A 26,329-nucleotide genomic window follows, 5' to 3' on the forward strand; every position below is an offset into this window, starting at 1 on the left:
TATATAAAATCTAACATTTTAAGGTCCCCAAACTTATCCAAAAAGATTTACATTTACTAGGAAGCAAACTCTAAATTATTCAATCTAATCGTTATTAATTTACGTTAATAATTTAAATCATATCTAATAACAGCGAGCGCATTACTACATATTATTAATTAATTTGTGTATATTAATAATTATAATATTACAATAATAAAACTGATACGAAAGAAAAATAATTTTTAAGGGATAAATTTATTTAATTTTTCAGCGTGAAGTACTGTCGGTCCACATTGGCCAAGGCGGCGTCCAAATGGGCAATGCTTGCTGGGAATTATATTGTCTGGAACATGGCATACAACCTGATGGCATGCTTCCGCCTCAGAGCTGTTCTAGCGATGAGGGTTTTCAAACTTTCTTCAGCGAGACCGGCGGTGGAAAATACGTCCCACGGGCTGTATTTCTGGACCTTGAGCCCACAGTCATTGGTAGATTTAATTTAAATAACATAAACTTTATTTAAAAATTGCTCTGAGCAAATCATCTTGTAGTTCTTTGTCGTGTCATACTTTATTCTAACCTAATCACAAGGAATAAATAAATATTACGTATTCAGGATACTACGGTATTTCGCATAATATATGTATTATAAAATATTATATATTATTTGAAGAAAATATGAAAGTAAAAGAAACTCTAATTTCCAGTATATACAATCATTCTTTGTATAAAGTTTCTTCTGTATATAAAGTTTGAACGTAGGGACACACTACTCTCAGTCGTATTATTTACTATAAGCTTCTCTGCAAACATAATACAATAGACATATTTTATACGATATATAAACAGACCGCGGATTTTTACGAATTTATGGGAAACTTGAAGATATAAAAATGCACAGACTGTGCATGGAAGAACCATATAAAGTATTCAATTTTCTAAATTATATTTACAAAATTACGAACTTGCATAAATACTCGTAGTCTGGTTATAAAATATGATACATGCCATAAGAATGTAAGAAAGTGACAAAAATCTCGATTTCCAACATTCCCAAACGTTCTACATTTTAGACGAAGTTCGGACAGGAACCTACCATCAGCTATTTCACCCCGAACAGCTAATTTCCGGTAAAGAGGACGCGGCGAACAATTACGCTCGAGGGCACTATACTCTGGGAAAGGAAATAATCGACCTGGTTCTGGACAGAATTCGCAAGATCGCCGATATGTGCACCGGTCTCCAAGGATTCCTAATTTTCCACGCATTCGGCGGTGGTACCGGTTCAGGATTCACCAGCCTTTTAATGGAGCGCCTCTCCATGGACTATGGCAAGAAAGCTAAGCTCGAGTTCGCCATTTATCCCTCTCCACAAATTTCCACCGCGGTGGTAGAACCTTACAACGCCATCTTAACTACGCATACGACTCTAGAACACTCGGACTGCGCGTTCCTTGTCGATAACGAGGCGATCTACGATATCTGCAGGCGAAACTTAGATATAGAAAGACCAACCTATACGAATTTGAATAGATTAATTGGGCAAATAGTGTCTTCTATCACGGCTTCTTTGAGGTTCGATGGAGCGCTGAACGTGGATCTAATGGAGTTCCAAACGAATTTGGTCCCGTATCCCAGGATTCACTTTCCTTTGGCTACATATGCGCCAATTGTTTCGATTGAAAAAGCTTATCATGAGCAATTGACGGTGATGGAGTTAACGTCGTCTTGTTTCGAGCCTGCAATGCAAATGGTCAAATGCAATCCACAGAGAGGAAAATATATGGCGTGCTGCTTATTATATAGAGGTGATGTGGTCCCGAAAGATGTGAACGCGTCTATCGCGACTATTAAGACGAAGAGGGCGATACAGTTCGTCGATTGGTGCCCCACCGGTTTTAAGGTAGAAGGATTTTATTTTAGTAGTGAAAGAACTTGTGTTTTATAAGATCTATAATCGTTTTTATTTGAAATGTTCTTAACTGAAATATTAGGTGGAAAAATAGAAATATATTTTGAGGTGTGGTAGATAGTTAAAGACGTAAATTTGATTTTTTAGGTAGGAATTAATTACCAACCACCAACAGTAGTTCCTGGAGGGGATCTCGCCAAAGTACAGCGAGCTATGGCATTGCTTGCAAACACTACTGCAATCGCTGAGGCATGGACCAGACTAAATAGAAAATTTGATCTCATGTTCGGCAAACGTGCATTTGTTCATTGGTAAATTATATATGACCATGATACAAAGATGAATTAGGAAAAGAAAAATTCCTCCATTACTTGAGACTTTTATTCTCGACTAGAAATATTTTGTTTAATGAAATATAAATTTATGTTTCAAAATTAAATTTCAAATTTTCAAATCTAGGTACGTGACAGAGAGTATGGACGAAAGTGAATTTAACGAAGCCAGGGAAGATCTGGCCGCTTTAGAAAAAGATTACGAAGAAGTTGGCATGGACTCGACGGACGCTGGCGAAGGCGAAGATGAAAACTAAATGGACGACATGTTCCTGTCAGAAAACCATCTTTTTACACAGGAATATTTCAGGGGAACGACCAATTCCTACATCTATTTTATATAAGCTGTACACTGTTTTCGTCGATTTTCTTTGTACTTGTCATTGTTTTAATAGATAGCATTATTTTTAATGTACATATACACATTTGTAAACTTTTATATTGTAAATAAAGGTTTATTTTTTTTTTTTCTAAATTCTTCTATCTTCTATCTTTAATACTAAACTGTACAAGATATAATAGAATAATATTTGATAAAATCTCTTTCAACATCTTTTTTATTTATTCCACATAAATCAACTTCTTTGGACTATCGATAAAATTCTTCAACTAATTGGTCTAACTAAACTGTCAGCTCTTGAAATAATTCAGGTATTCTTATAAAGAAGAGGATGATACAACTGGAGGAAGACACAAAGATTCATAGATATTACAGGCTTTTTATTGTGTAGGACAGCACGCGGCTACACGAATTATATTACATATGTATAAATTCGTAATCGACAGCTTTACAGTTACAGAGAACTTTTATCGCACATAGAATCATCTTTCAATCTCGAGGGGAGGGACAAGGGTGACATCTTTTCTTCTATTTTTTCCATTTTCTTTCTTTCCAAACCACGACGTAACGGACAGTACACTCGGTGTAACAACATGATATGAAAACGCGCTTCGAAGCGTTTCCATTGCGGGCAACGCACGCTTCGAAATTGCTTTTCTTCTTTCTTTTTGTGCGCATTCTCGCCGAGTGGTACAAGACAAACTCAATAATAATATAATCAATAATAATAAACCTAATAGTAATATCGATAATAGAAATAATAATAAAAAAATAATGATAAAATATAAAAGAAGATCCGGACGAGTGTCCTCGCGTGACAATCGAGAAAAGGAAATCCCAATTTGCTGGTCGAGTACGTCTATTATATAAAAAGAAAAAAAAAGAAAAAGATGCGTTTGCGATGAAAAAACGGCGAAGGATGATGAATGTAGGGGAACGTGAGAAGAACCACAACGACGATGATGAAAAATAAAAAACATCGATCGATCGGTACACCGACATACAATGATAATATATCACGACGACAATGACCCGGTGGCATCAACGAGAGCGTCTGTTCATTCGATTCTTAGGATAATAATCAATATATAATATTTATCTAGAATATCGTTCATCGACAAAGAAAAAGGATACCATCGATCGTTTTTGTTCGTAGGTTCACACGTTCAATGGCGGAACTTTATTCTTTCTTATTTTCTTCTTCTAGATTTTCTGGTAAAACACGAAACGGGAAGAGCAAATATTGAACGACGTTTCGCCTGTGACACCTTTCATCGAAGTCAAACGCGATCACGACTATTATGATTCTATCGTAAATAGAGTATCCTAATAAAAAGATTCTCGTTGCGCGTGCCATGTGACTTGGTATGCTTTTGCTCGACACGCGCCATATATTAGCAAATTCTTTCTTTTAAAACTTTGTATTTTATAAAATTTCTGTTCATTTTCTCTCATTCACATACAAATACACCTACGCGATCCTTTCATACTTTTTTATCTCTCTCTCTCTCTCTCTCTCCTTTTCCTTTTTCTTTCTTTTTCTCTCTCCCTCTCATACTCTGACCGCTTTTCTTCTCTTTTTCTTTTAGAGACCATCTTTTTTCTTTCTCTCCTTAATTCAAATACAATTATCATCATCATTATCATCATCATTTATCTCATCATTTCTTTTTTGGATTGGCAGGCAAGTTAAAGCTGCCGCTCGCTGGACTAGAGATTTCACTACTCTTTATTGCGCATCCGTTGTCCGACGACAGTATTCTTCTTTCGCTCCTTGTGTCTCTTTCTTTCTCATTGTCGCTTTGCTCTCGCATCAACGGGAACGGCTAGGAACCGCAATCCCAATTTACGTGATGTGACCTCTCTCATCTCTTCCTGACTCTTTACTGTACCTCTGTCTCAAGCTTTCTTTTCATCTTTCATTCTCTCTCTCTCTCTCTCTCTCTCTCTCTCTCTCTCTCTCTCCAGCGAATGTTTCTTTTTATTATTCTTTATTTCATTTTAAATATATATGCTCATGAGCATTTCTTCGCCAGGCGAACAATTTGCCCTCATCGACAAATACGTTTGTCAGGGGAAGAGCCGCTCGACGCTAATCATTACTTTTCGCCGGATTTTTCGATATCACGCTGTGAATAATCGTTGAACGAGCAACCACAATTCCCTTTTAACTAAACACATTAAAGATTAATTCTTGCGATTTGTGATACGTTTGTTCCAAACTTGAGCAACAAAAGTTGGAAATTAAAATTAGGTAGCTTAAAAAATAATGAACTTGGTTCTTTTAATTTTGTAGAGACTAGACTGGTAAAGTGGCAGTTGTGTTTCTGTATATTTCATATAAGAAGTATTTAAGTACCTACATCTATAAAACATATTACACGAATGTCGAGTGTCTTGAACGCAACTCAATATACATAATTGTTTCTTACGCTGAAACACACGTAACCAGTGTTTGATTATTGTCAATACAACTTAGGCATAAAGTATAATACCTCATGTGGTCTTGGCCAATTCCAAACATTAAATAATATCGAATTTTTCCAATAAATAAATTCCCTCGAAAATTAAAGCAATCTCTTATTTCCTACAATTCTTAATTCTCCTAAAAACAGCAAAAAGTTAACATCTAATTTCCGTCCAAACGCATCACAAACACGGTTTAAGCTCGAGTACTATCAAGAACCAAATTTCAGGAACCAGAAGATCAAAGACAGGTATACCGATATGATAAATAGCGTAATAATTGTGTTGCTCGTCACTTTACCCTCACAAACGTTTGAAACGCCATGATAATTGTGAGCTGGGCTCAACGGAGCGAAGGCGTAGAGCAAGGATTATTACCGGAAACGAATCGAACGGATCGGGAGACGAACTTCTGGCCAGGGCGATCTCTGTCGATCGATAGGAGGAAGCTCAGACGAGCAACGCGAGTCACACGACGCGAGATGCCGACTGTCGGTAAAATGTCTATAAGGCACGGCCTCGAGGACGCTCGTCTCTCGTCGTCGTTAGGATTTCGTTCTTCTTTTTTTTTACTTGATTTTTTGCGTCCGTGGGCCGAGTGGAAGAGAGAAACGTCGCCGTCTTCGGCTTCGTCTCGCTGCTGTACGAAAATAAAGCGCTCACATGGAGAGGATAATCCTCGTGTACTCGACAGACCGTGCAACAAAATCGTTGTTATCGTTCCACGGCCAGTCGACTCGATATTTCGTTCGCGTCGAAGAAACGCGAACTCGTAGGGGCAGTAATTACTCGTCCAGGCAAATTACAATCGCAAAATGCATGTTCCAATCGCTGGACGACGATTAGAATGATCGAACGAGACGCTACGAAATTCTATAAATCGCTTTTAGTCCATAACAAATGAGAGACTCGATGGCCGAGAAAGGTTAGGTCCAGATAATCGAAACTTAATTGTTTGGCTTAGTTAAGTGTATACGAATGTTTTGAGGATTCGAAGTTCTTGGAATTCGATCGTCTGCTTGGCTATCGAGCACCTCAAATAATTCCATTTTAGTCGTCAACACTGATAAAAGCCTCTAAACATTGCCCCTTAGAACGCTATGCAATCTAGTGTATAGTAACTTCGCTTGTACTTTTGTCGTCAATAAAGTTAGGAATATAACGCGGAGATCTGCGGTTAGAGATATGTTTAGCGTCTCGCTGGACCGCTCCTTATGACGAATAATTTTTATACAAATGATCCTTGGCCTTCGTTGCCCTGATTTTTGGCGTTTAGAGGTTTTGAAACTTGTACTGTATGGTTTTGGAAAACTAACATTGTAACTTCATCGTTTAGATGAACTCTAGTTATTTTTCTTTAATCTTGTGTAATCCAACTGACTCAATGTATAAATTGTTTCTCGCTATAATACTAGGCAAGGTTTCTATGATGTCAGATAACATAGCTAATATCAAATATAGCACGAAGGATTATTTTTCATAAAGATTCTACAATATTAAAAGAGTAGCGAAATTGTAATCCAAAAGAACATTATTTACACTCGAAAACCTCAACCCTCGCAATTAGACCAATTAAACGTAGATTCTGGATAAAAAACGTGTCGCTAAGATCTGCATATTGCAACTGCCAGAGACGAGTATACATTGTTTCTTCGTGTAGCATTTGGGGGCGCGCGAATTCGGTAGAAAACGGTAATGCTAAGTTCTAAAACGTATCAAAAACCATCGTCCTTCTAAGGCTGGCTGCGTGGAGGACTGCGTGCGAGTTCGTATTGAAACGTACGCAGAGCGGGGGAGGAATCATACGTGTCGCGTTGTTTCTTTGGTAATACGTACGACGTTTATACGTAGTAGTTAGTTATACACACACCACAGTTATTTATGGTCGCTCGAACCGCTAACAACTTCAAAGTTATACATTACACATTCAGGCGTTATTGTCGAAAGTAACAAACGAGGAAAGGACGCGTACTCGCGCGTCCTGCAAGCTCGAGGACACGATTATGACGCGGTCGTTCCAACTTTGCGAGAGCAAATTAAAAAACGAAGGAGTAAAACGAATAACATAAAAACCCAGATAAGGTTGTGAAAGCGACGTAAATTCTAACTTACACGCGCCCTACGGCGCCTGCCTTAATAATCACACGAGCTTATTTTACTTCATTGTTAAATAAAATAAAATTGAATCGGTCTCGACTGATCCAGATGGCGCTCTTTTTGGAGACGATGGTCTGATCTGTTCACAGCGATAAAAAATAATGATACCCATCGTTAGGGTGACTTTTCTCCATATAAGAATAACGTGACGACCACTATTGTCGTTGTAGAATCGTGATAATAATATTACTAGTCGTACAAATAAAAATAATAACTAAAGGCTGAGAATAGTAGCAGCAGTAAGTGGTAATGATAGTAACGGTAGCGATAATATATATACTATATATAATGTCGATTGTGAAAATATCTAAGATCAATGTTACTCTCTTTCTTTCTTAGTTTCTTCATTCACTCGTTCCTTCGTCTTTCATACGTTCACTCATTCCTTTTGTTCTCTGCCAAGCTCGAAGGCGTACACAGAATCTTTATGTCACTCGTTTGCAACCGAATACGATAGTTCAACGACACTGTGCGAATCTCATTGACGTTACAAGGACAGCAAAACCGCCGATGAACCAGAACCTCCCAGTCTTTAGGGTTCAACGAAGATACTTCGCGTGTTCTCGTCTCACAATCCTATATCAATTTGGTGGTAATAAACGCGATTGATCTCATCCTTTCATCTGAGTTATCATTTCCACGTCATCTTCACTGCTTTTTTAAAGTTCTAAGATCCTGAGAATCTCGTAACAACAATACTACTCATCATCAAATAGGACCAAATTTGCAAAAGAATGAGCAGAAGAACAGTTGGATGCTTCTACGAACTTGTTATCGAAGATATCATTTATCCTGAGCATAAATGTAGTTCCTCCACAGACGAGAACTCCAAAATATCGTATGCGATGAACTGTACGACAATGACGGCGGTTGTTTGCTCCGAGAGAAAACGAATCAACGCGACTTGGTCGGGCATCAGCCCCTGGAACCGTTCCTTCCGCGGAGTGGCCGTGCCGTCGTTCAGGATCTATAGATACGGATCACATCCCTAATGGTCGCTCTACAGAGTGGGCAATGTCCGCCACCCTTGCCGCACCACTGTTGAATAGCGCAAGGATAGCACATACACATGTGACCGCACATGTACAGCACACTGTCGATGCTTCTTTCATAGCAGACCGAACACTCGTTTGGCTGTCCAGGCGTAGGTTGGAGGCCTTCGCTCCACTGCTGCAGGTGGGAAGACGCCTGAGAGGTAAGAGTACCGTCAAGACTCTGGTAATTCACTGGCTCCACGTACGTAGAGGAGCCTGTACTGGCCATGGTGCCTGTCAAAGGCGGTGAGGACTGTCTGGAAGATCCAGGATGCGACGTGGACGCCGTAGACGCCGTGGACGACGAAGCAGTGACTGCTGGAGGGTGCGCGTGTTGACTCCTATGCCCAGCGGAGGCGTAAGTAGGCTGTGGCGTTGATGAGGACGGTGTAACATAACCAGTCTGAGGAGGAAGATTCACCACCAGTACGGTGCCTCCGCCAATGGCTGGTTTGAACTGAACCATCTCAGAAAATCTGGACAGTTCTGTAGCTGCGTTACTGTGGTTGCAGTGCTGTTGTTGTTGTTGCTGTTGCTGCTGTTGTAAGATGGTAGCTGGCGATGGATTGCTTTGGCGCTGTCGCGGTGGCGACGTGGGCCTCTCAGCCAGCATCCTGACTCGTTGCGTGCTACCGTACACATCGAAGAACGCCCATAATTGAAGACTTTGGTCCACGTGCATCACTACGTTCGGTGGTCCACCATTCTTACTCATTTGAACTTCGCCAAAGTGAGTTACCGTGAAGGCTATCTCATCACCAGGTTGAGGGCTGGATGCCACATCCTTAGAGACTACCCAATATTCTGGACGATCCAGTAGTAGATCACTGTCGTCGGGTAGATCCTCGGCGGTCAGCCGAGCTGGGTCGCAAGAAGTCAGACCTAGAGCCAAAGCACCCACGTACATAGGCTCTGTAGCGAGGATTTGTACGACCAATCGCTCCCCCAGTAGCAGTGGCTGGCTCGTAAACGCATAGCCGTGACAGAATTCCGTGTCGGTTCGCGTCGCCACGCACTGCTGGTTACTGAAGCGGATGTTTCTACCTCGGGTCCTGGAAAATGAAGGAACCAAGAATCCATTAGAGGATGGTCTACTGCGGAACGGTAGCCACGATGGAAATGTCAGTTTAAAGCAAGCTGACGTTGCCTTGATGTTTAATGTCGAAGGATTAGGATGTGGAGGAGAGATGTCACGGTGTAGATTTGAAGTCATTTATTATGTAGATAGGTGAAGCTTTTACGTGGCGAGTATGATAGAAGATCTTGTAGTTAAGTGAAGGGAAGTTTAAATTAATTCTAAGAATGTGTATATTAAATTTTGAAATCTTAATTAGTTGTAGCAATGAGATAATATCATGAGAGATATGTTGAAAGAGTTATGGATTGAATTGAGCAATTTGCGCTATGTACACTTTCATAAACTGATCATGTTTGAATCAATATTCAGGATTTGATAATTTATAGGAATTCACAGAAAACTTAAAAATATCGTTTAGAGGTCATTTATATGAAGGAAACAATTAAAGAGTACATAATTTCAACGCGAAGTACATTGAATTTCCCAAAAAGGCCTTGTTAGTATTCACCCATTGTAAGGCCACACGGAACAGACATAACACGCGATGGTAATCGACGCGAGTTAGAGAACAAATAACACCGGAAGACCATTCTAACTGTACAATGTGGCTACGAACGAATCGATAGCAGCCCATGAGATTCTTACAGTTTTGTATCGTGCTAATTCGATTCTTGTCACGATTCTTATAATTTAAATTATCTGAAAGCTTCAGAACAAAACTGGTACAAACATTCTACTCAACCATATTTTGCTTTAGGTGAGATAGAACATGGACCTATCGATCTCTTCCTGAAGTTTCGTTTTTATGTCAACAACGTATAAAGAACTATCAAATCGTGAAAATTTTCATCTATGTTCAGCACTGTCTCGTTATATATATATTACTTTATACTGGGATAAAATAGAACCTACTAATCTCTTCTTGAACCCTATTTCTTACACCAACTATAAAGCCGTGTCTTCACTGAAGCAACAACGGCCAACCTTTCGTTACTCTTTCATGTTTCTTGAGAAAGTCGTCAGTGTGGATAAACAAGAGCCGACAAAACAGCTCCTCGTTTTTGGTGCTTCAGTGGAGATTCGGTTTAGAGTTCCAAAGTTTGTAAAAAGCTTCATTTGTGATCATCACAGTTTCCAACCACCATTATGTTCAAAAAGGTTAAAGCTCGATCTTACGATCATGGTGCTCGGTGAGAAGATGCTTTTGATGCGATTACGAGACAAAGGGATTCCCGAAGATACTCACAAGTGGAAGGGTAACGGCGTGAAGATGACACCGGCAGGCTGAAACCTGAGTCCGGGTAACTCGACGTCGGGCTCATGATGGATCGAAATGCCCTGCATGGATGGAACGATGATCCTCTCGACGTCTCTGCTCGCGTTGCTCGCGTCGTCCATGGCCGAGTGCCTGCTGTGCTGCGCGTTATCCTCGTTGCTATGCTCGGTGCCTCTCCTGATGTTGTTGAAATGTTGTCTGTTAGGATCGACAAACTCGATGGCGGTGCTGTTGCCATAGACATCGATGATAGCCCACAATGGACCTCGTGTCTCGATACCGCTGAAGAAAACGCCCTTTTCCTCGCCATTTACACCGAAGTGCACGTCCCCAGCGGACGTGACGTAATAGAAGAGCACCGTGTCCCTTTCGGCGAACCTCTCGGCCATGGCCTTCGCCCAGTAACCGGGTTTGTTCGTCAAGTCCGGACAGGCGTACCTTGGAAGGCCATTTCGCAGGTTGATCGGGTCGTTGCTAGTGAAACCAAAGCGAATCACGCCGCTCCAATTATCCGAGATCTCGAGGAATTTGACACAGATCTGAAAAAAGAACAAAGAGATTGCTTAGAATAAAACGAACTTCAAATCAACTCAGCGGGAACTTATCTTAGCTTTCACAATCCAAAGATTAATTACAAATTTCACGCAATATACTAAATGGTCTTATTGTTATACCTTGGGGGATTGTCATTGATCCTAATGGAGTTATGATACGAAGAAAGGGGTGGTTGTTAATGACGTTACGATGATGGATTGTGATATGTGATAGTTGAGATTATGGTATGAAAAGAGGTGGTTTTTAATAATATTATGTTAACAGATTATAATAATAATAATCCTACATCGGAGATTGAGTCATTGAGAAATTATTGCCATTTTGGATTAATGGAACTATTACGATCTTTAAGATTTTAGTATTTAATCAAGTCTCGTTATTTTACCCAGAGATTCTGTATTTAATGACTGTAATGTAATGTACTGATTGTGAATGAAGATGATAATGATAGAAGAACTATGTTTCGAATTAATTGTAAGTCTGAGGAATTCTGTGATGTAGAAATGTTTGTGGGCATTTATGATTAATCGTAACACTTCTCACTCAACTCTAATAAGAACGTTTCACAATTTCAATTTATCAATTTCCGACGAACGCATATAAGATTTCGCGCAATTATCGTTTAATACCTTTTACGTACTTTGGAAATGCTTCACTCATTGAGCAACGAGATCAACCGGAATTCAGGTTGGCAATTAAAACATTTGGAGTCCTACGATTTCTTTCAAATTACTAACATTCTATCGGAAGTCGATACATCACGACGAGCTCACTAAATCACTGACCTACAAATTGATCATGAGAATCCTTTTAATAGGTCGTAACTACCTGAACCTTCTGTTCCTAGAATTCTGATGGGACGAACTTTCCGATTTTATCAAGTAAATACAACAGTTCTTCTCTTGGCTTTCAAATTATTCTTCAGCTGTAAATTATTTTCGTTATTCTCGAAGGAATATTCCCGTTTTTACGCAATTCGTAGTGTTCAATCACGGAATTTCGTGTACGACAAGACTCTTTTTCACTACCAAGTTCGGCCACGTTATGTCACGAGGCTGAACGTGACGAAAATCTTAAAGGCGATAGTTAACAGAGGAGAACAGTTACGAAATATCGAGTTCGCGCCGATGTTCTTTTTCCTAGAACCGAATGTCTTTGCTGATGGCTTTGCCTTTTAAACGATTTACGTTTAAACCGCTAACTTCGCGGTTTACGATTCTCTATTACGGCCGACGAAACCAGGAAACCGATGAAATAGATCTACTCGAAGCGTTTCGGAGAAAAGGCGTACAATAGAGAAATTTCATAAATACTTTCGATTTTTATGCGATTTTACGGACAGAGTTATAACGTACGTTATAATCAATATCGTTAGATAAGAATGGAAAGGAAGAAATATACTATTGATGATTGACTTAATTGCGTCAATTCTGTCGAGTGACGCAAAGACGCGCGATTATGATTTCTCTCTTAGTAATTTAAGATATAATTTCTAAGACTAGTGCACCTACGCAAATACCTTAGAATGATTCCATCATTTCTATCGACTTTCAAATTCTCGACAAATGTTGCTGGCGAACATATTACATATATTTCTTGGATTATAAATAAAAAAATTAAGCCATTGAATTTGCCTATTCAATTCGCCGGAACTCTTTCACTCAAAACGAGATTTAAATTTGATCAAAACAGATCTATACAGAAACAATGTTTGCAGTGTTAATTTCATTTTCTCCATTCGAACCTAATCAAAACGAGTCGAAAATTAATTGCTGCAATTTATAAAATACACGTACATAGAGGTAACTTTATAAATTCGTCATTGGACATTTACCGACTATCGAAAAATCAATATTTGGCGAAGATCTCGAAGATAAACACAACACTTGTGATATTTGCTGGATATCACATAGAGATAGATATCAAGTCAAGATAACTCATATTCCAAAGCTCTATATATATATACTTTAAAAAAAAGGTAAAATTCGTATTAGAAATTATTGTTCTCGTTCAACAAACGCACGTCATATTTCTTTTATGAAAATTCAAATTCAATTCTAATTATACCTTTAGTTCTTTAAACTGATGATTAGAATAATTACAAATTATACATAACGTTTCAATATCTTGCACATAATACGATATCATAGCAACGAGCAATTAACGCTATCGAAACAAACACCAATAGAAGCGCATGACAAGAGGTTGAGATTGAAACAAATCGCACAAGTCTCGCGAGACAAATCGAATCGTTTATCAAGCGATGGTGGAAATTCGATATTCCAAGGCGTTTAGTGAAATCCACGACGAGCCTTCGAATGGCTCGCCCACGCTCTCCTCCACAACGTAACTTCGTACCCGTTGCCACGCGCTTCCATTCCGAATCAATGAACTCGAATCAGCTGGACAACTTTGCGTATAGAAGATCCTGTTCAGTCAAGAAATAACAATTGACCCAAAAACGCAATTCGATTTTTTTCTTTGAATACAATTTTTTTACCCACTCATGTATTATTCTAGTACTGTGTAAATATTATTTCAAAAAAGTACTTAAACCTTCAACCCTCGGTAATTAGTCCCCATTACATTTTTATTCCTAATTGGCTGCTCTGTTTTCATATAGCTTTTAACCAACTCGCATGTTCCTTTGGAACTGTTCAAACATTACTTCAGAGAAGTGTTTAAGCTTTTAACCCCCAATAAATGACTTCCATTATATTTCCACCCTTAATTAGTTCCTGGTACTTTTCCAGACGTTACAGATCACGAATGGAACTGTATATTTAGCTATTTCTCATGTCTGATACAAATCTGATACAAATCTGATACAAATCTGATACAATCTAATCTAATTTTAACTCATTGCCATTCGTTTTTATTTCAACTCTGAGAAAGCAAATCTATTGAATAATAACATAATCTAAAGAAAAGATTGGAGAAAGAAAACAAATAATAACCTCGACTTCCCCTCTACGTTTTAACATTACAAACGATCCTCAAAAGATCTAACCCATGTAAAGTTTAAAAAAAAGACTTATTTTTTAACATGGAGAAAATCTCCATAAACGCACAACACCCATTTTTCTGAAGTAACATTTAACCCTTTGCGGTTAGCATAACTTTCTGGTGGCGCTACTAATTAGCGAGAAAGCAAATGTACTTTTAATTAATTTAGAAACAAAGTTACCACAGATCACACATTTCTTACTATTGCGTTTCTATTTTGATTTAATGTATTCGTATCGGCTGAGAAACAAACTGGATTTTACTAAATGATCTCCTCGAGAAAAAAATCTAAACCGATCTAATCTAAAGCTAAATTATCAGCCCACGTGAAATGACTCGGCCATTCTTCAGGGTCAGTCGCTCGTTAAGTTCGAGAGACGCATGCAGAAAATGCAAATGACGAAAGCTGTCGAGCGGAACAACAGTCACCCGATTCTCACAATTAACCGTCGCCCTGGTGTATACGATTTACGGGCAGAGAACGAGGAAACGCGGGAAAAACGGTGTTTTCCACCGTGGGGAAATATCTGCGGCTCGAATCGATTAATTGCATCGACCTCGCTGAGGCTTGTTATTACGCGTGTTGGTTGACTTCGACAGTGTGTTTCCTGAGAATGTTGCACTCGTGTTGGTATAATTGCGGATTTGATGATTGATGAGCTTTTTTCAGTGAGATTTGAACGAAGAATGATGTATAACTTTGACTAATTCTCTGGTTACATTGTTTTGTGAAATTGATGGATTAGTACTATCTTTTAGATTAAGAAAATTAGATTAAAACTGATTAATTTTGTTAATTATTACGACAAATATATTGAGAGCGTCGGTAAACACGTACATAATTAATTATGCGTGAAATTATAGTCAAGGAAATAAATATTTAAAAGTATGTTAATAGAACTTGTTCCCAATTATCTATTTATAAATTGTCCACTTTACAATAATTGTCTTTTGTTAGACATTTTTCAAAATTTGTTACGACATATTAATACCGAATAATTTGATAAGTAAATCGAGCGAATGGTGACAATTTTTAGTGAAATTTACCTTTTCGCCAACCCGGACGGGTCGTGCGCTGAATGTGATGCCCCTGCAGAAGCTTTCGTATCTTCTGGCGATGGTACCGCCATTGCAGAGTCTGATATTCTCACCATGAACCTGGTGGAACGTCAGTGGCGGTAGATTGTTGGTGCCTGCACTGGATGATCTTGGTGCTGTAACAATAAATAAATGCCACACGTTAATCTATATTCGAAGATTTTCTAATTCTACATAATTTGATAATTTGATTTAATAATTGCACACGTATTAAATTTAATAAACTTCATAATCAAAGACAATAAAAGGAACCTTGAATTACTGAGATATGCATAATTTACTCTTTACGAATTCTTAAGGTAAGTCATAAAAATATAACATATTCTTATGAAACTAACTAAAAGGACTTGGTGTGTTTAAATCTTATCAAAACAAAAGCTGAACCTAAATAAAATTCCATCAAAAGAATTCAACAGTTTCACCTATTATATCATCAAAACACATCATTATATAACTCTATAATTGGCTATAATTGACCCTCACAGAAGGCACACGAAAATGAAAGGAGTGTTTATGGATGAAGACCCACGAGCTTTCCTCCAGGAACTCAAAGGGTTCCGCTAAAGAATAGTCCACAGGTCGATCGACATCTATGAAATAAGATTTAAGTCAAATTACACGATTTCCCAACGGAACCATTATAAAAATAATAATACATCAGAATGGGTCTCGATTTTCGTCGACTTCTGCCCACACGTATTTCCAAAGATCCTCAATTATCGTGAATATAGAAACTTGTAAGAGGAAAACGTTATGAGAACCGGAAAATTCCTTCGAGTCAGTCTCTTTGCACGAAACAAAAGCGGCCAAGGAAAGTGATGGAGATACATAGATGGTTGTATAACGAATAGAGATAGAGAACAGATGGAATTCGATCGAGAAACTGAAATGCAAAACCACCTCTCGTGGCAGCTCGAGCGTTTCCACTTCGGTATTTCATAACTCCGACTCGGTGATCCGGAATGCGAGAGTTCTGACAGGATATTCCCAGGCTACGTCCAGGATATTCCCAGCCCACAACTGGAAACGTCGCCATTCCCAATGGTCCATGCGAAATCAAGGACCGATCAGTTTTGTCCGCGATCACAGAACAAATTTTTAATTTCTGATTTTTACATGTGATTTCTAATTTATGCATGGGCGTTGATAATTGGGCAAATTTCCAATCTGTCCTCTGCTGGTTATCGATAAAAAAAATTTGAAAACTTGCCTGTGTTTGAACTGATTGGGTTTAGTCTAGGACATAGACAGAAGATGGCAACTTTTATACATTTTATACAGACCTTGGCAAATTTAGAAGCGAATTTTAAATAGGAATATGTCCAAAAACTGTAAATTTAAAGATTTGCCAGTATCTGAGAATTTTGTGATTGATGGAAATTTTTTCTCAAGTTGTTAAGTTAATTTAATACTTGATATCGTAATTTTTTGATGTAATTGCAATATAGTTTCTTGGAACCTTATTTTTTTATAGGAACAATTAAGTTAATATATCATTTTAAGCTTGGAGAAACTTGGAAAGAAGTGATAACATTCGATGAGATTATTAACCATTTTATGTTTTTATCAAATACAATTAATTATATATGTAGACCTTTTTGGCTCCGATTATGCTAATTCAACAAGGCAATGCAATGTTAAAGCTTGAAAGGAAGCGATAAGACTCGATCAGTACAGTTCTGTATGTAAATTTAAGATAGCGTTTTATCTATTTCGTTCATGGTGCAACTAATTAAAGCTGACGCAACTTAAACAGAAGATATAAGTTCAATTAACGTATATGAACGGAGTTTAGAGTACGATGCGTTATATTACTATACAACACACTATAATACCGATAACCAGAGATCTAAGTAATTTTCCAACTACAATTCTAATTGGAACTAGATAATTTTAACGAATTAACAATCATTCTCCACTACTAAACCAAATTGGACTTCATACATGAAAAAATAAGTCACTCTATTCTCATCACCAAAAAATGTCACAGAATTTTTCTCGCGTAAAGCTAATCTGCTCGATAAATATAATCAAAACCAAAATCAAGATATTAAAAGATGGACCAACGAAGTACCACTTTTTTGCTCATGCAACTAAAACATTTAAAAATGAACCAGCAGAGGATCACGAATTTTAAAAACCAAATAAGATACAAAAAGAAATCAACCAGCAAAAAATCACAATTTTAATGAACCAACTAAGATACAAAAAATAAAATGAATCAGCAAAAGATTTCAACGAAAAAAAAGTCGAAAAATCACGGGATTAACATGGACCACAACCGTCACGAACGACAGTCCAGTTCCGACTGACTATCGATATGCGCAGGGAGGCGGTGTGTATCGCAGTCGACATCGTACGTGCGCCACGCACCGGAAACCACACGCTACTCAAGCGGAAGCGGCCGCGGCACAAGGAGTAAGGAGCATCGGCCGATACGCTTTCTCCGGGAGCGGATGCGCGCCGAAAAGTGCCGTTAACAATAACCGGCAACAGGAAGCGTGCGCCACTCCTCGACTTTTGCGGGCTTCCGTCATTTCTCATACACATCAACGTTGGTAGGACTGTTGGTTCGAGTGCAGATTTTCTCAGCTATAAGAATAAGCGCGACGGTTCCATCGTCGCCATTTCTCTAGATTACGTTGAGAGCTGACTATCATTGAAAAAGGAAATGCACTTCTTCCGGTTTAGTTTATATCTTTCTGGTTCTTTTACTTTTGATGAAATTTTACGCTCGAGCTTCGAAATTTTAAGCTTCGCCAAACTTGAAGCGATATATTAGTTTCATTTCACTATTGTTGAAATTGTTGGAGAAATAACACAGAGCGATGATTATTGGGATAAGCCTTTGGTTGGTTTTTAACAGTATGTAATTTATATTATTGTATTTGTAAACTTTATTTTGTGAAGATGGAATTAGGAAACTGTTGAGGAATTGTAAGAAATAATGGCGAGTGTATTGCAGATCGAAATAAACTTTAAATACTCTTTTTATCGTTGCACAGATAAAAATACAAAAATATCGTATGAACTGACTTGGCAACAATTAATCGCCTGACACAATTTCTCTCTTTATTTGTTACATTAACGGTATTGTTTCTCTTTTAGGAGTAACTGGAACTTCTTGCGGAACATCCTAAAGAAGAGCATGTATGTTTTCAAAATTCCAGATTATCATATTTGAAATTAGATATTTCTTATTCCTCACTTAACTATAATTTCCACAAATCTCAAAAAGCAGATACCTGACAAAATGTCACAGTACTTCTATCGAAAAGCAAAACTATCGAAAATTGATCAAGCACGAACCACATTCCTTTATAACAACCAATTCCAATATTCCGTAAATTAGCTAAAGTTCTTGATATTAGAAGCACAAAGTCGTGAAAATATGAAATTCAAAATAAATTCCAGCGTTCTATACTTTTACACTAATGTGACTCATCTGTACGACTTTATCGGTCACCAGGGAGTACAGAAAAATGCTACAAATACTCAGCAAGAAGTTGCACGGTGGCATTAATTCGCTAACGAACCGAAACTGCGGTCCCTGTTTTCCGATCGATCCAGTCGGTCACGATTCATGGATCACCGGCAAAAATAACACACGGACGGATGCCGGTTTCTCACGGTCTGACTAAGGCGCGTGTTATGAACCAGTCGACCACTCGATTGTAATTTCTAATTCGTTCGTCACCCCAGCGCGAACGCTTTCGCTTCTTTTTCATTCGAGATACCGTTAGCTCGTAACGCGCCACTTTTCTACGATTCAAAGGGAGTCCACGGCCGATAATCGACTTCGATCAGTAGAAACGATCGCGTGCAGCCCTTCCAACGATCGTTCTGCTTTTTCTCTCGGCTTTTCAGTGCGCGAGAAATTGTGAAAGATTATGTCTTTGCGGAGTCAAGTGATATATAAGTGGGTTTTGGTTTTGGTGGGAATGAAGAGAAAGATTCTTATTGACAGACTTATTGAGAGGTTTATTTTATTGGTTACTCTGTACGTTTCTTTCGCTGAGCATTTTTGAGTTTGTTAGCTTTTTATGTGAGGAATACTGGGTGTTGGGTTGTTGGGATTGCTTCGTGGAGTTTCAAGAGATCGAGCCTAAGATTGGAGGCTGCTGCTTGGTAATTGAGAGTGTCGATGCCTGGAGGATGCAGTTTTTGCTGGTAATTGGCTGTAATTTGAAAACTCCAGGCGTCGTGGCTTTGATCTTTGTCAAAGAGTTGCGGAGGTATCTTTAGAACAGGCTTGGTTTAACAGTTATTTATGTTAGAGGATTTGTGTGATTGGAAATTTCTCGCCAAATCTTTATTATCTTTCTTGGTAAATTTCAAGATACGCTTTTGACAATTTTTAATTTGTTTCCATAGGGAAATATTTAAAAATTAATTGTAAGTTTATAAATTTCGGCTGAATATGGCTGAATACTATGTAATACAGACAAAAATATTTTTTGCATGGTATACTTATTCATGAACGTACTCGTACTCGTATCTGTGTAAAAAAGGGAACTGGATAATTTGTTTCCGGTTAATTAAAAGTCTATTGTTTCATTCATTCGTAGACTATCTCACGATTCCTTTATTTCACAGTTCTCTATCAATCTATATGCTATTTGAACAATGAGACACCGTTAATATCGAGGATGTATTTATGATCAATAAAAACCATATTTCTTTGGAAAGAATATCTTCTTCTGTGCCAGAAGAACCGGAAGAATCTTTGATGCAATTTGCAAGATAGAATTGCCAAAGATACCCTAGAAAACATATAGTACTTAGCACATTACAACTACCTTTAAAACTCGCCTTTTCTTAGTTCAAACCTGAGTAACTGTTTCTTTTTAATTTTAGGAGGAATAAGAATTAATTTTCTTCGCAACAAATTTTCAATCCACATCCACGCTGAAGCGTCCAACCTCTCCTATTCCAATCTCACCAATCCATCACCCATTCAAAACCCGAGCAACACCAGGCACACGCAACTATTCGTCAACTGCCGAAAAAAAATATCGTGCAAAGTACAAGCAGCCCTTATTCGTCTAAAACTCGCCACCTCAACAATCCGTAGCTAATACATATAATAAATAAAAGAAATAACGATTCAAAAAAGCAATAGAAAAATAAAACAACAGAACATATACTGTCCTGAGTGCCCCTTCGCATTTCAGAATCGTTTAAACGCCAAACTCGTGTCTACCTTTTATTGTACACCATATTGCTCGAGTAAATCCAGGTTAGACATCGTGTTCCATTCGCAGTGACCATCCTTCAGGATCGAAGAGGCGGCGATTACCAGGGTCTAAATGAAATCATGGTTGTTGCTTCCGCGGCATAACGAACGAGAACGACGATGAGACGCAACGGTACACGTCGTCGGATTCCCACGCTGAATAGTGGACTGCGTCAAGGAAATCGCGCCGAGGAAACACGGCTCGGTGTGGATAATCGTCGAGGACTCGGCAACGGCCGCGTGTCCCGTTCAAATCGCAGAGCGTTTCCCGCGTGAAATCGAGCGATCGTCGCGCGCCAACTGTCGTCCATCCGCCGGAATTGAATCATTGTACAGTGAGACCAGGTGAGACCTTCGTGCTGGGTGGTAACGACCATGATGACGCACACATGAATAAATCTTTCTCTCTCTTTCTCTTATTAGGCTTTTCTTGCGATTGTTGGAGGAAGTCGAAGATGAGGAATGCTGGATGTTTCGTAGAATATGTAATAGCTGCGTTAAAGTAGGTGATACAAATTTTCAATTGAAAATAACCATGGCGATTATTTGGAAAACGACAGATTGAGATGTTAGGGATTAACAAGATGATTGGAAACGTTAGAGTCGAAGACTCTTCCTCTTTCATTTGATATATTTATGAAGTCTTCCGCTGTATTAATCAATTGTATGTGCGTATCGTCTGATCGCCATATGTATTGTATGACTCTTCCTGTTTCGAGGCAGCAGGAATCTTAAGTCACTTTTACATGACGCAATATCTCGTTTCACTGATAGTGTCAATGACATTTCAATGTAATTATGAGAATGAATAATTCATTTTATATGAGATACTTTTTATATACAGACACAAACGTGTTTAATATAACTTCAACAATCCTACAACATCAAAAAGTTATTAAAATATCCAGAAACCAACTGAAAAAAAATTTCCCACCCATCAAACTGAATGATACTGATAAATGAAGGAATAAATTCCTCTTCAAAATACGTCTGTTACTAAAAATTGCAAATGGAGAATCTCAGAAAAATATGTATGAGAAAATTATATCAAACAAGCAAATTAACAGAACAAAGAAGAGCACGTGATTAGCTATAATTAAATAAAAAGGAGTTTGGTGTTCGTGAAAAGACGCGTCTCGGTAGCAACTAGCGAGTATACGCTTTGAAAGCTGGTAAATCGATCTTGAAACGGATCATCGATCAACTGGACTCGTGCAGCAGACGCTTTTACGATTGCGGCGGGGTCATAGTCGATCATCGCGAATCTGGCCCCTTGACCTCGACCCTATCGATCCCCGATGATCGACGCGGGAACGTGAACACTGTTAATAAGCGTCACATGTACGCCTGGTAACACATATGATCCTATAACTGCGGAGCAAATCTGATATAAGGGAGATCGATGATCCTACGATGCCCGACAAAGGAGATTTTTTAATTGTTTAACGAGATTTAGTGTCTGATAATTAGCGATAACGTGTTTCATTGTTGAGTTATAATAGGAGTAATAACTTAGCCGGGTTTGTTATATTACAAATTGTAATATATGTAAATTAATGTGTATTTATGTTAATTCATTGATGTATACATCAACGTGTATTTATATTAATTTATTAATATATGCATTAACGTGGATTTAGATTAATTTATTGATGTATGCATTAAGGTGTTGTTTTGCAACAAATGCTTCGAATTTAATACTAGTTTGAAAATGAACTTTCGTACTTTTGTCTTAGAATTACAAGAATTTGTATAGAATGCGGTTGATGCATTATATGGGTGGATAGCATTTTCTAAGATTGCGATGTTTTTCGATAAACGACTCAGGGGAATGAAGAAAGCCATCTCTATCTTGTGGTCTGAGACCGTAGCACGAGTTAACCGCAGTCCCATACAATTAACATCTACTTAACATGTAAACCACTGCATCCTGTTTTCTTAATCGGCGCACAAGATCAGACTGTCATTCTCGTTGATACGAAATCGAAAGCACCTGTGTATACCGATAGCTTCGAATGATTATTAATTTGTTTTCTATCTTAATTAATCCAACATTTTATGCTATTAAAGTTCCCATACACTATCTAATTAATTAATCATTTAAATTATCATTTAAGATTATCCAATGAATATTTTATGATAAGTAATGCAATACTAATTCTTCGATTTAAATTTATATTTTCTCCAAGAAATTCTCGACTGGTTAAAGATACGCTGTAATTTAAATTATAGGATTGCTACAAATAAAAGGAGTAATAAAATTCTATCATAATTCTAATTTTGAGAAAAGGCCAATTAGATTTTATCCACTAAAAGAACCCGAAATTACACTGAATCTCCTCCGTATGTTGCAATTCTCGGCAAACCGTAGACAATAGTACCAACTTGACAGCGAAGCTTGTAAAGAAACAAGCCACCGTGAACAAAGTAAAATCATTGTGATCACGCTCAATCGCTGGTGTAACGAGGCCACTACTCTTCTGCACCCGATTTTCGCGAATCCCAAAGCTTCGTGACCCTGACAAATTACGATTCTCGCGGGCTGGTCGCAATAAAACCCGACCAATTTTTCCCTGTTCTCCTTCAGGCATGTTCAGTCTTGGATGAAATTGAGCTGCGTTCTGGAACCGGTTGGTGCGAGTTGGACGAATCGAATCGATGATTCTAGATACACGTGCGATTCTTCGAGAAATCAGAACGACCCCGAGGTGAATTCCCATGTGGTCGAATATATTGGTTGAAGAATATGATTAGGCTTTCTTCGTTCTACCGGGGAACTTTTGGAAAATTTTCGAGAAGCAGGTTTTGACCGGAGGATCGCAGAATTTCGAAGAATTGGAGAAGTACGACAAGTAAGGTTTATTGGAGATGTTTTCGTGTATTTGAAAAGGAATGATTGCCAGCTAATAGAGTTTGTTTAGTATGGACAGAGATTTAATAAAAGAGTTCAGTGCAAAAGTGGTACAAATGTATTTTTCCCAAAAATTATATAAATAAAGAAAAGCTACAAATTTTTGTAAACAGATTTAGTAATGGGTTTAAATGTCTAGGAACACAGAGATTTCTATAGGAGTGTCAAACTTTACAATTTTCTGAAGTTAAAGATTTTGTCACCTTTCCTTTGAATTATTGTGGAAAATAATATTTTTAGAACTTTAGATCCTGATTTTTCCCAACTATTTGATATTGCATAAGCTTGACAAACTACCAAATATAATAACGAAGAATTATGTATAATAAGCCTCATTATACTTGTAACATTTTGTATAAGGAAAAGAAGTGCTGAAATAGCTAAAAGTCAATTATTATGTACAGGAATTATTTTCTTCCTTAAAAGATGATATACTTTTTAAGGAATTTCTGGAAGAAAATTTTAAAAAATAACATTGGTAAGCGCAGAACTTTCAGAATAAAAATAATGACACGAAAAGCGATGACCACAAGATCACCTGTCGTTGAATTAACGGTACAGCCGGGAAAGAAAGCGTTTGGCAGGTGAAAGTGAACAAGAAAGCATAACAAAGACACGCTTAGCCGTCTGTTGATTTAGCGGACTATAATTAATGCCCGACGATGAAACGAACGAAAGACATACTTTACTTTGATCCGATTCTCGTTACGAGAATGTTCCACTGATCTACCACTATTCCACGAACTATTAGCATAAAATCTTGATATCGATTGTCGATGTTTTTCATGAAATAATTGATCCACGTTTGAATTTAAAATAGAAGTATATCAAGTCATTCGATTATCCTACTTGTTAAAAAACACTGTAACATTGAAAAGGATATTTAACAGATTGCAACTTATAAATTCTTACACGAATTAAAACTCCTGTACCAAATTCGTTCCAAATATTAGCGAACATGATCAAACAACTTTCCACGAAACCAGACTGGTCAAGTATACATTTACATTTAATAATCGTGCTTTAGAACGCGTTTACAAGTCGCCGGACCATCGTTTGCGTGCAACAACGCGTTCAGCGGATTTAATCGCGAGCGCGTTTCGCCAGTATCGACCGATAGCTCGCGTAAATCGCGAGTCAATGAGAGTCTACGCTAGTAATTGGTCTATGCCCGCGCCTATGTTGCCATTCGCCGGTTCATCTCGTGGGAAACTCGTGACACACATTTGCACGGAAGTGTACCTCTTGTGGATCCTTGCATCTGACGCGTACTCCTCGCGCGCATTCAAAGATCCTGCGATCTTCGATCGAGAAAACTCGATGCTACCGAACGACTACGCCTCTTCACTATTTCAAGTTTGACTACTATTTTCCTTTCTTTCTTTTTGTGTAAGCATTTCAAGTACCAGCCTTATTGATTATTTGGAATGTTGCCTGTAGTGATTATTTCAAGCGTTATCTGATGACTATGTATTTGTGATTGTGAAACGTAAGAAGATACTATAGTGAATAAATCATTATATAAATTGCGAATAAATCATCGTAAATTATTACTATAATGAATAATAAATTGCAGATGCTCATACATTTAAAGAGTTTGTAAGATGTTTGCACATTAAAGATGTATTTTTCAAGATGATTAAGAGGGTCACTATGAACAGTTCTGTTCAAATTAAACGGACAGAAGCGAAGAAGTTTGTAACACCTGTATGATACCACATAAAGAAGAAAACGATCTTTTAAGTATCTTAGAGTAGTGTATATCTCAAATACCAAATATGAAATTTCTGCAGGAATTTAATTTCTTTAGTTGTGCTCGCAAAAATATTACACGCGCGCGATTTAATAACAAATAAATTTCGTTTTGTTTAAAAAAATTGCAGTTTATCGTTATATTTAATTGCGTTAAAATACATAGCAAGTATTATGATAGAATCCGCCGAAGCTCCTAATGTTCTAATTTGTGGTTTCAAACAACAACTCAAGCTTCCAGCCGAGCGACGATCGATCGAAAACGTTTCGTTTCTAATATACAGACGTTCTAACAGCAATGCCAAGCTAGAATACCACGTTACACGCCACTACACCTACCATTATCACCGGTACCAAAGTGAAAGTAATTTGTTACATAGGGAGTTGGAGCGCCAATGTAACAATGCCCGACCGCCTCCGCGATGTGAACGCGATGTCCTTTGCACGATGTAAATAAACGGAGCCTTGACCGAGCCAGCCACCCTCCGCCTCCATTGACAGTAATAAGTTTCTATTTCTGGGGCGCGCGAAAAATCTCTAGTAGAAAATTGCGCTCAACTGACGCTTCCTGCTGCTTCGTTCGTTCGACGAACCCCTTTTATCGCCAAAGAAAATTGTCGTGATAAGAAGAGTGGTCCGTTAGTGACACTTAGACCTATCAGTAGGTTGTCAAGAATTTATTACCCCTTTAAAACCATTAAAATAATATACGAAGAATAATATGAAGACATAAATATATTGATTTGTCCAAATTCAAATGATAGGCACTTTACAAAAGGCTGTTAGGTATATAAGGATAGAATGGAAATGAAGTAATGGATATTTATAGGAGGCTACTACTTCACTGAATCGATCATCGTCCATAAACCAATCTGTATACATGAATTGACTGAACCTAGTTTCACAAGCCACAGAAGATCGCCAAACCACTGCCAGCAGCTCGTCGGCCAATAAACTTTGATCTCGTTTGAAGCAACGAAAATCTGGAAAGGATAATCTCATGGCTATTATGGTGAATATATTCTGACGAGCTGTCTGTTTTAACGAAGAGATCGTCTGAAAACCGAAATACATATACTCACAAGTAGATTGCGAATATTTACAGGCTGCGAATTCATATTTTTATGCATGCGACTGAAAGAGTAAGAACTACCCGAAGCTATATTTCATCTTCTAAATATGATAACAATTTCT

General features: G+C 38.0%; 2 protein-coding genes across 6 annotated transcripts in view; one reads left to right on the forward strand and one right to left on the reverse strand.

Moving 5' to 3' along the window:
* LOC126923898 (tubulin alpha-1 chain-like) overlaps positions 1-2,692 on the forward strand; it is a 142,574-nt gene extending 139,882 nt beyond the window's left edge. The window contains exons 3-6 of the mRNA XM_050737834.1: positions 254-470; positions 1,056-1,885; positions 2,042-2,205; positions 2,354-2,692. Coding sequence (XP_050593791.1) covers positions 296-470; positions 1,056-1,885; positions 2,042-2,205; positions 2,354-2,483 — 1,299 coding nt within the window. The 5' untranslated portion in view covers positions 254-295 and the 3' untranslated portion in view covers positions 2,484-2,692. The remainder of the gene's footprint in view (positions 1-253; positions 471-1,055; positions 1,886-2,041; positions 2,206-2,353) is intronic.
* A 233-nt stretch (positions 2,693-2,925) lies between these two features.
* The window catches only part of LOC126923880 (protein neuralized), a 121,276-nt gene continuing 97,872 nt past the window's right edge, over positions 2,926-26,329 (reverse strand). For 4 of the 5 annotated variants that reach the window (XM_050737770.1, XM_050737771.1, XM_050737767.1 and 1 more), the window contains exons 2-4: positions 15,186-15,352; positions 10,548-11,116; positions 2,926-9,275 (exon numbers count right to left, since the gene is read on the reverse strand). In XM_050737770.1, the coding sequence (XP_050593727.1) occupies positions 8,150-9,275; positions 10,548-11,116; positions 15,186-15,352 (1,862 nt within the window). In that variant the 3' untranslated portion in view covers positions 2,926-8,149. Of the gene's footprint in view, positions 9,276-10,547; positions 11,117-15,185; positions 15,353-16,136; positions 17,546-26,329 lie in introns of those variants that run through there. The other variant, XM_050737768.1, reaches the window with a different exon arrangement.

This window comes from Bombus affinis, chromosome 14 (genome assembly GCF_024516045.1).
Source record: "Bombus affinis isolate iyBomAffi1 chromosome 14, iyBomAffi1.2, whole genome shotgun sequence".
NCBI lineage: Eukaryota > Metazoa > Arthropoda > Insecta > Hymenoptera > Apidae > Bombus > Bombus affinis.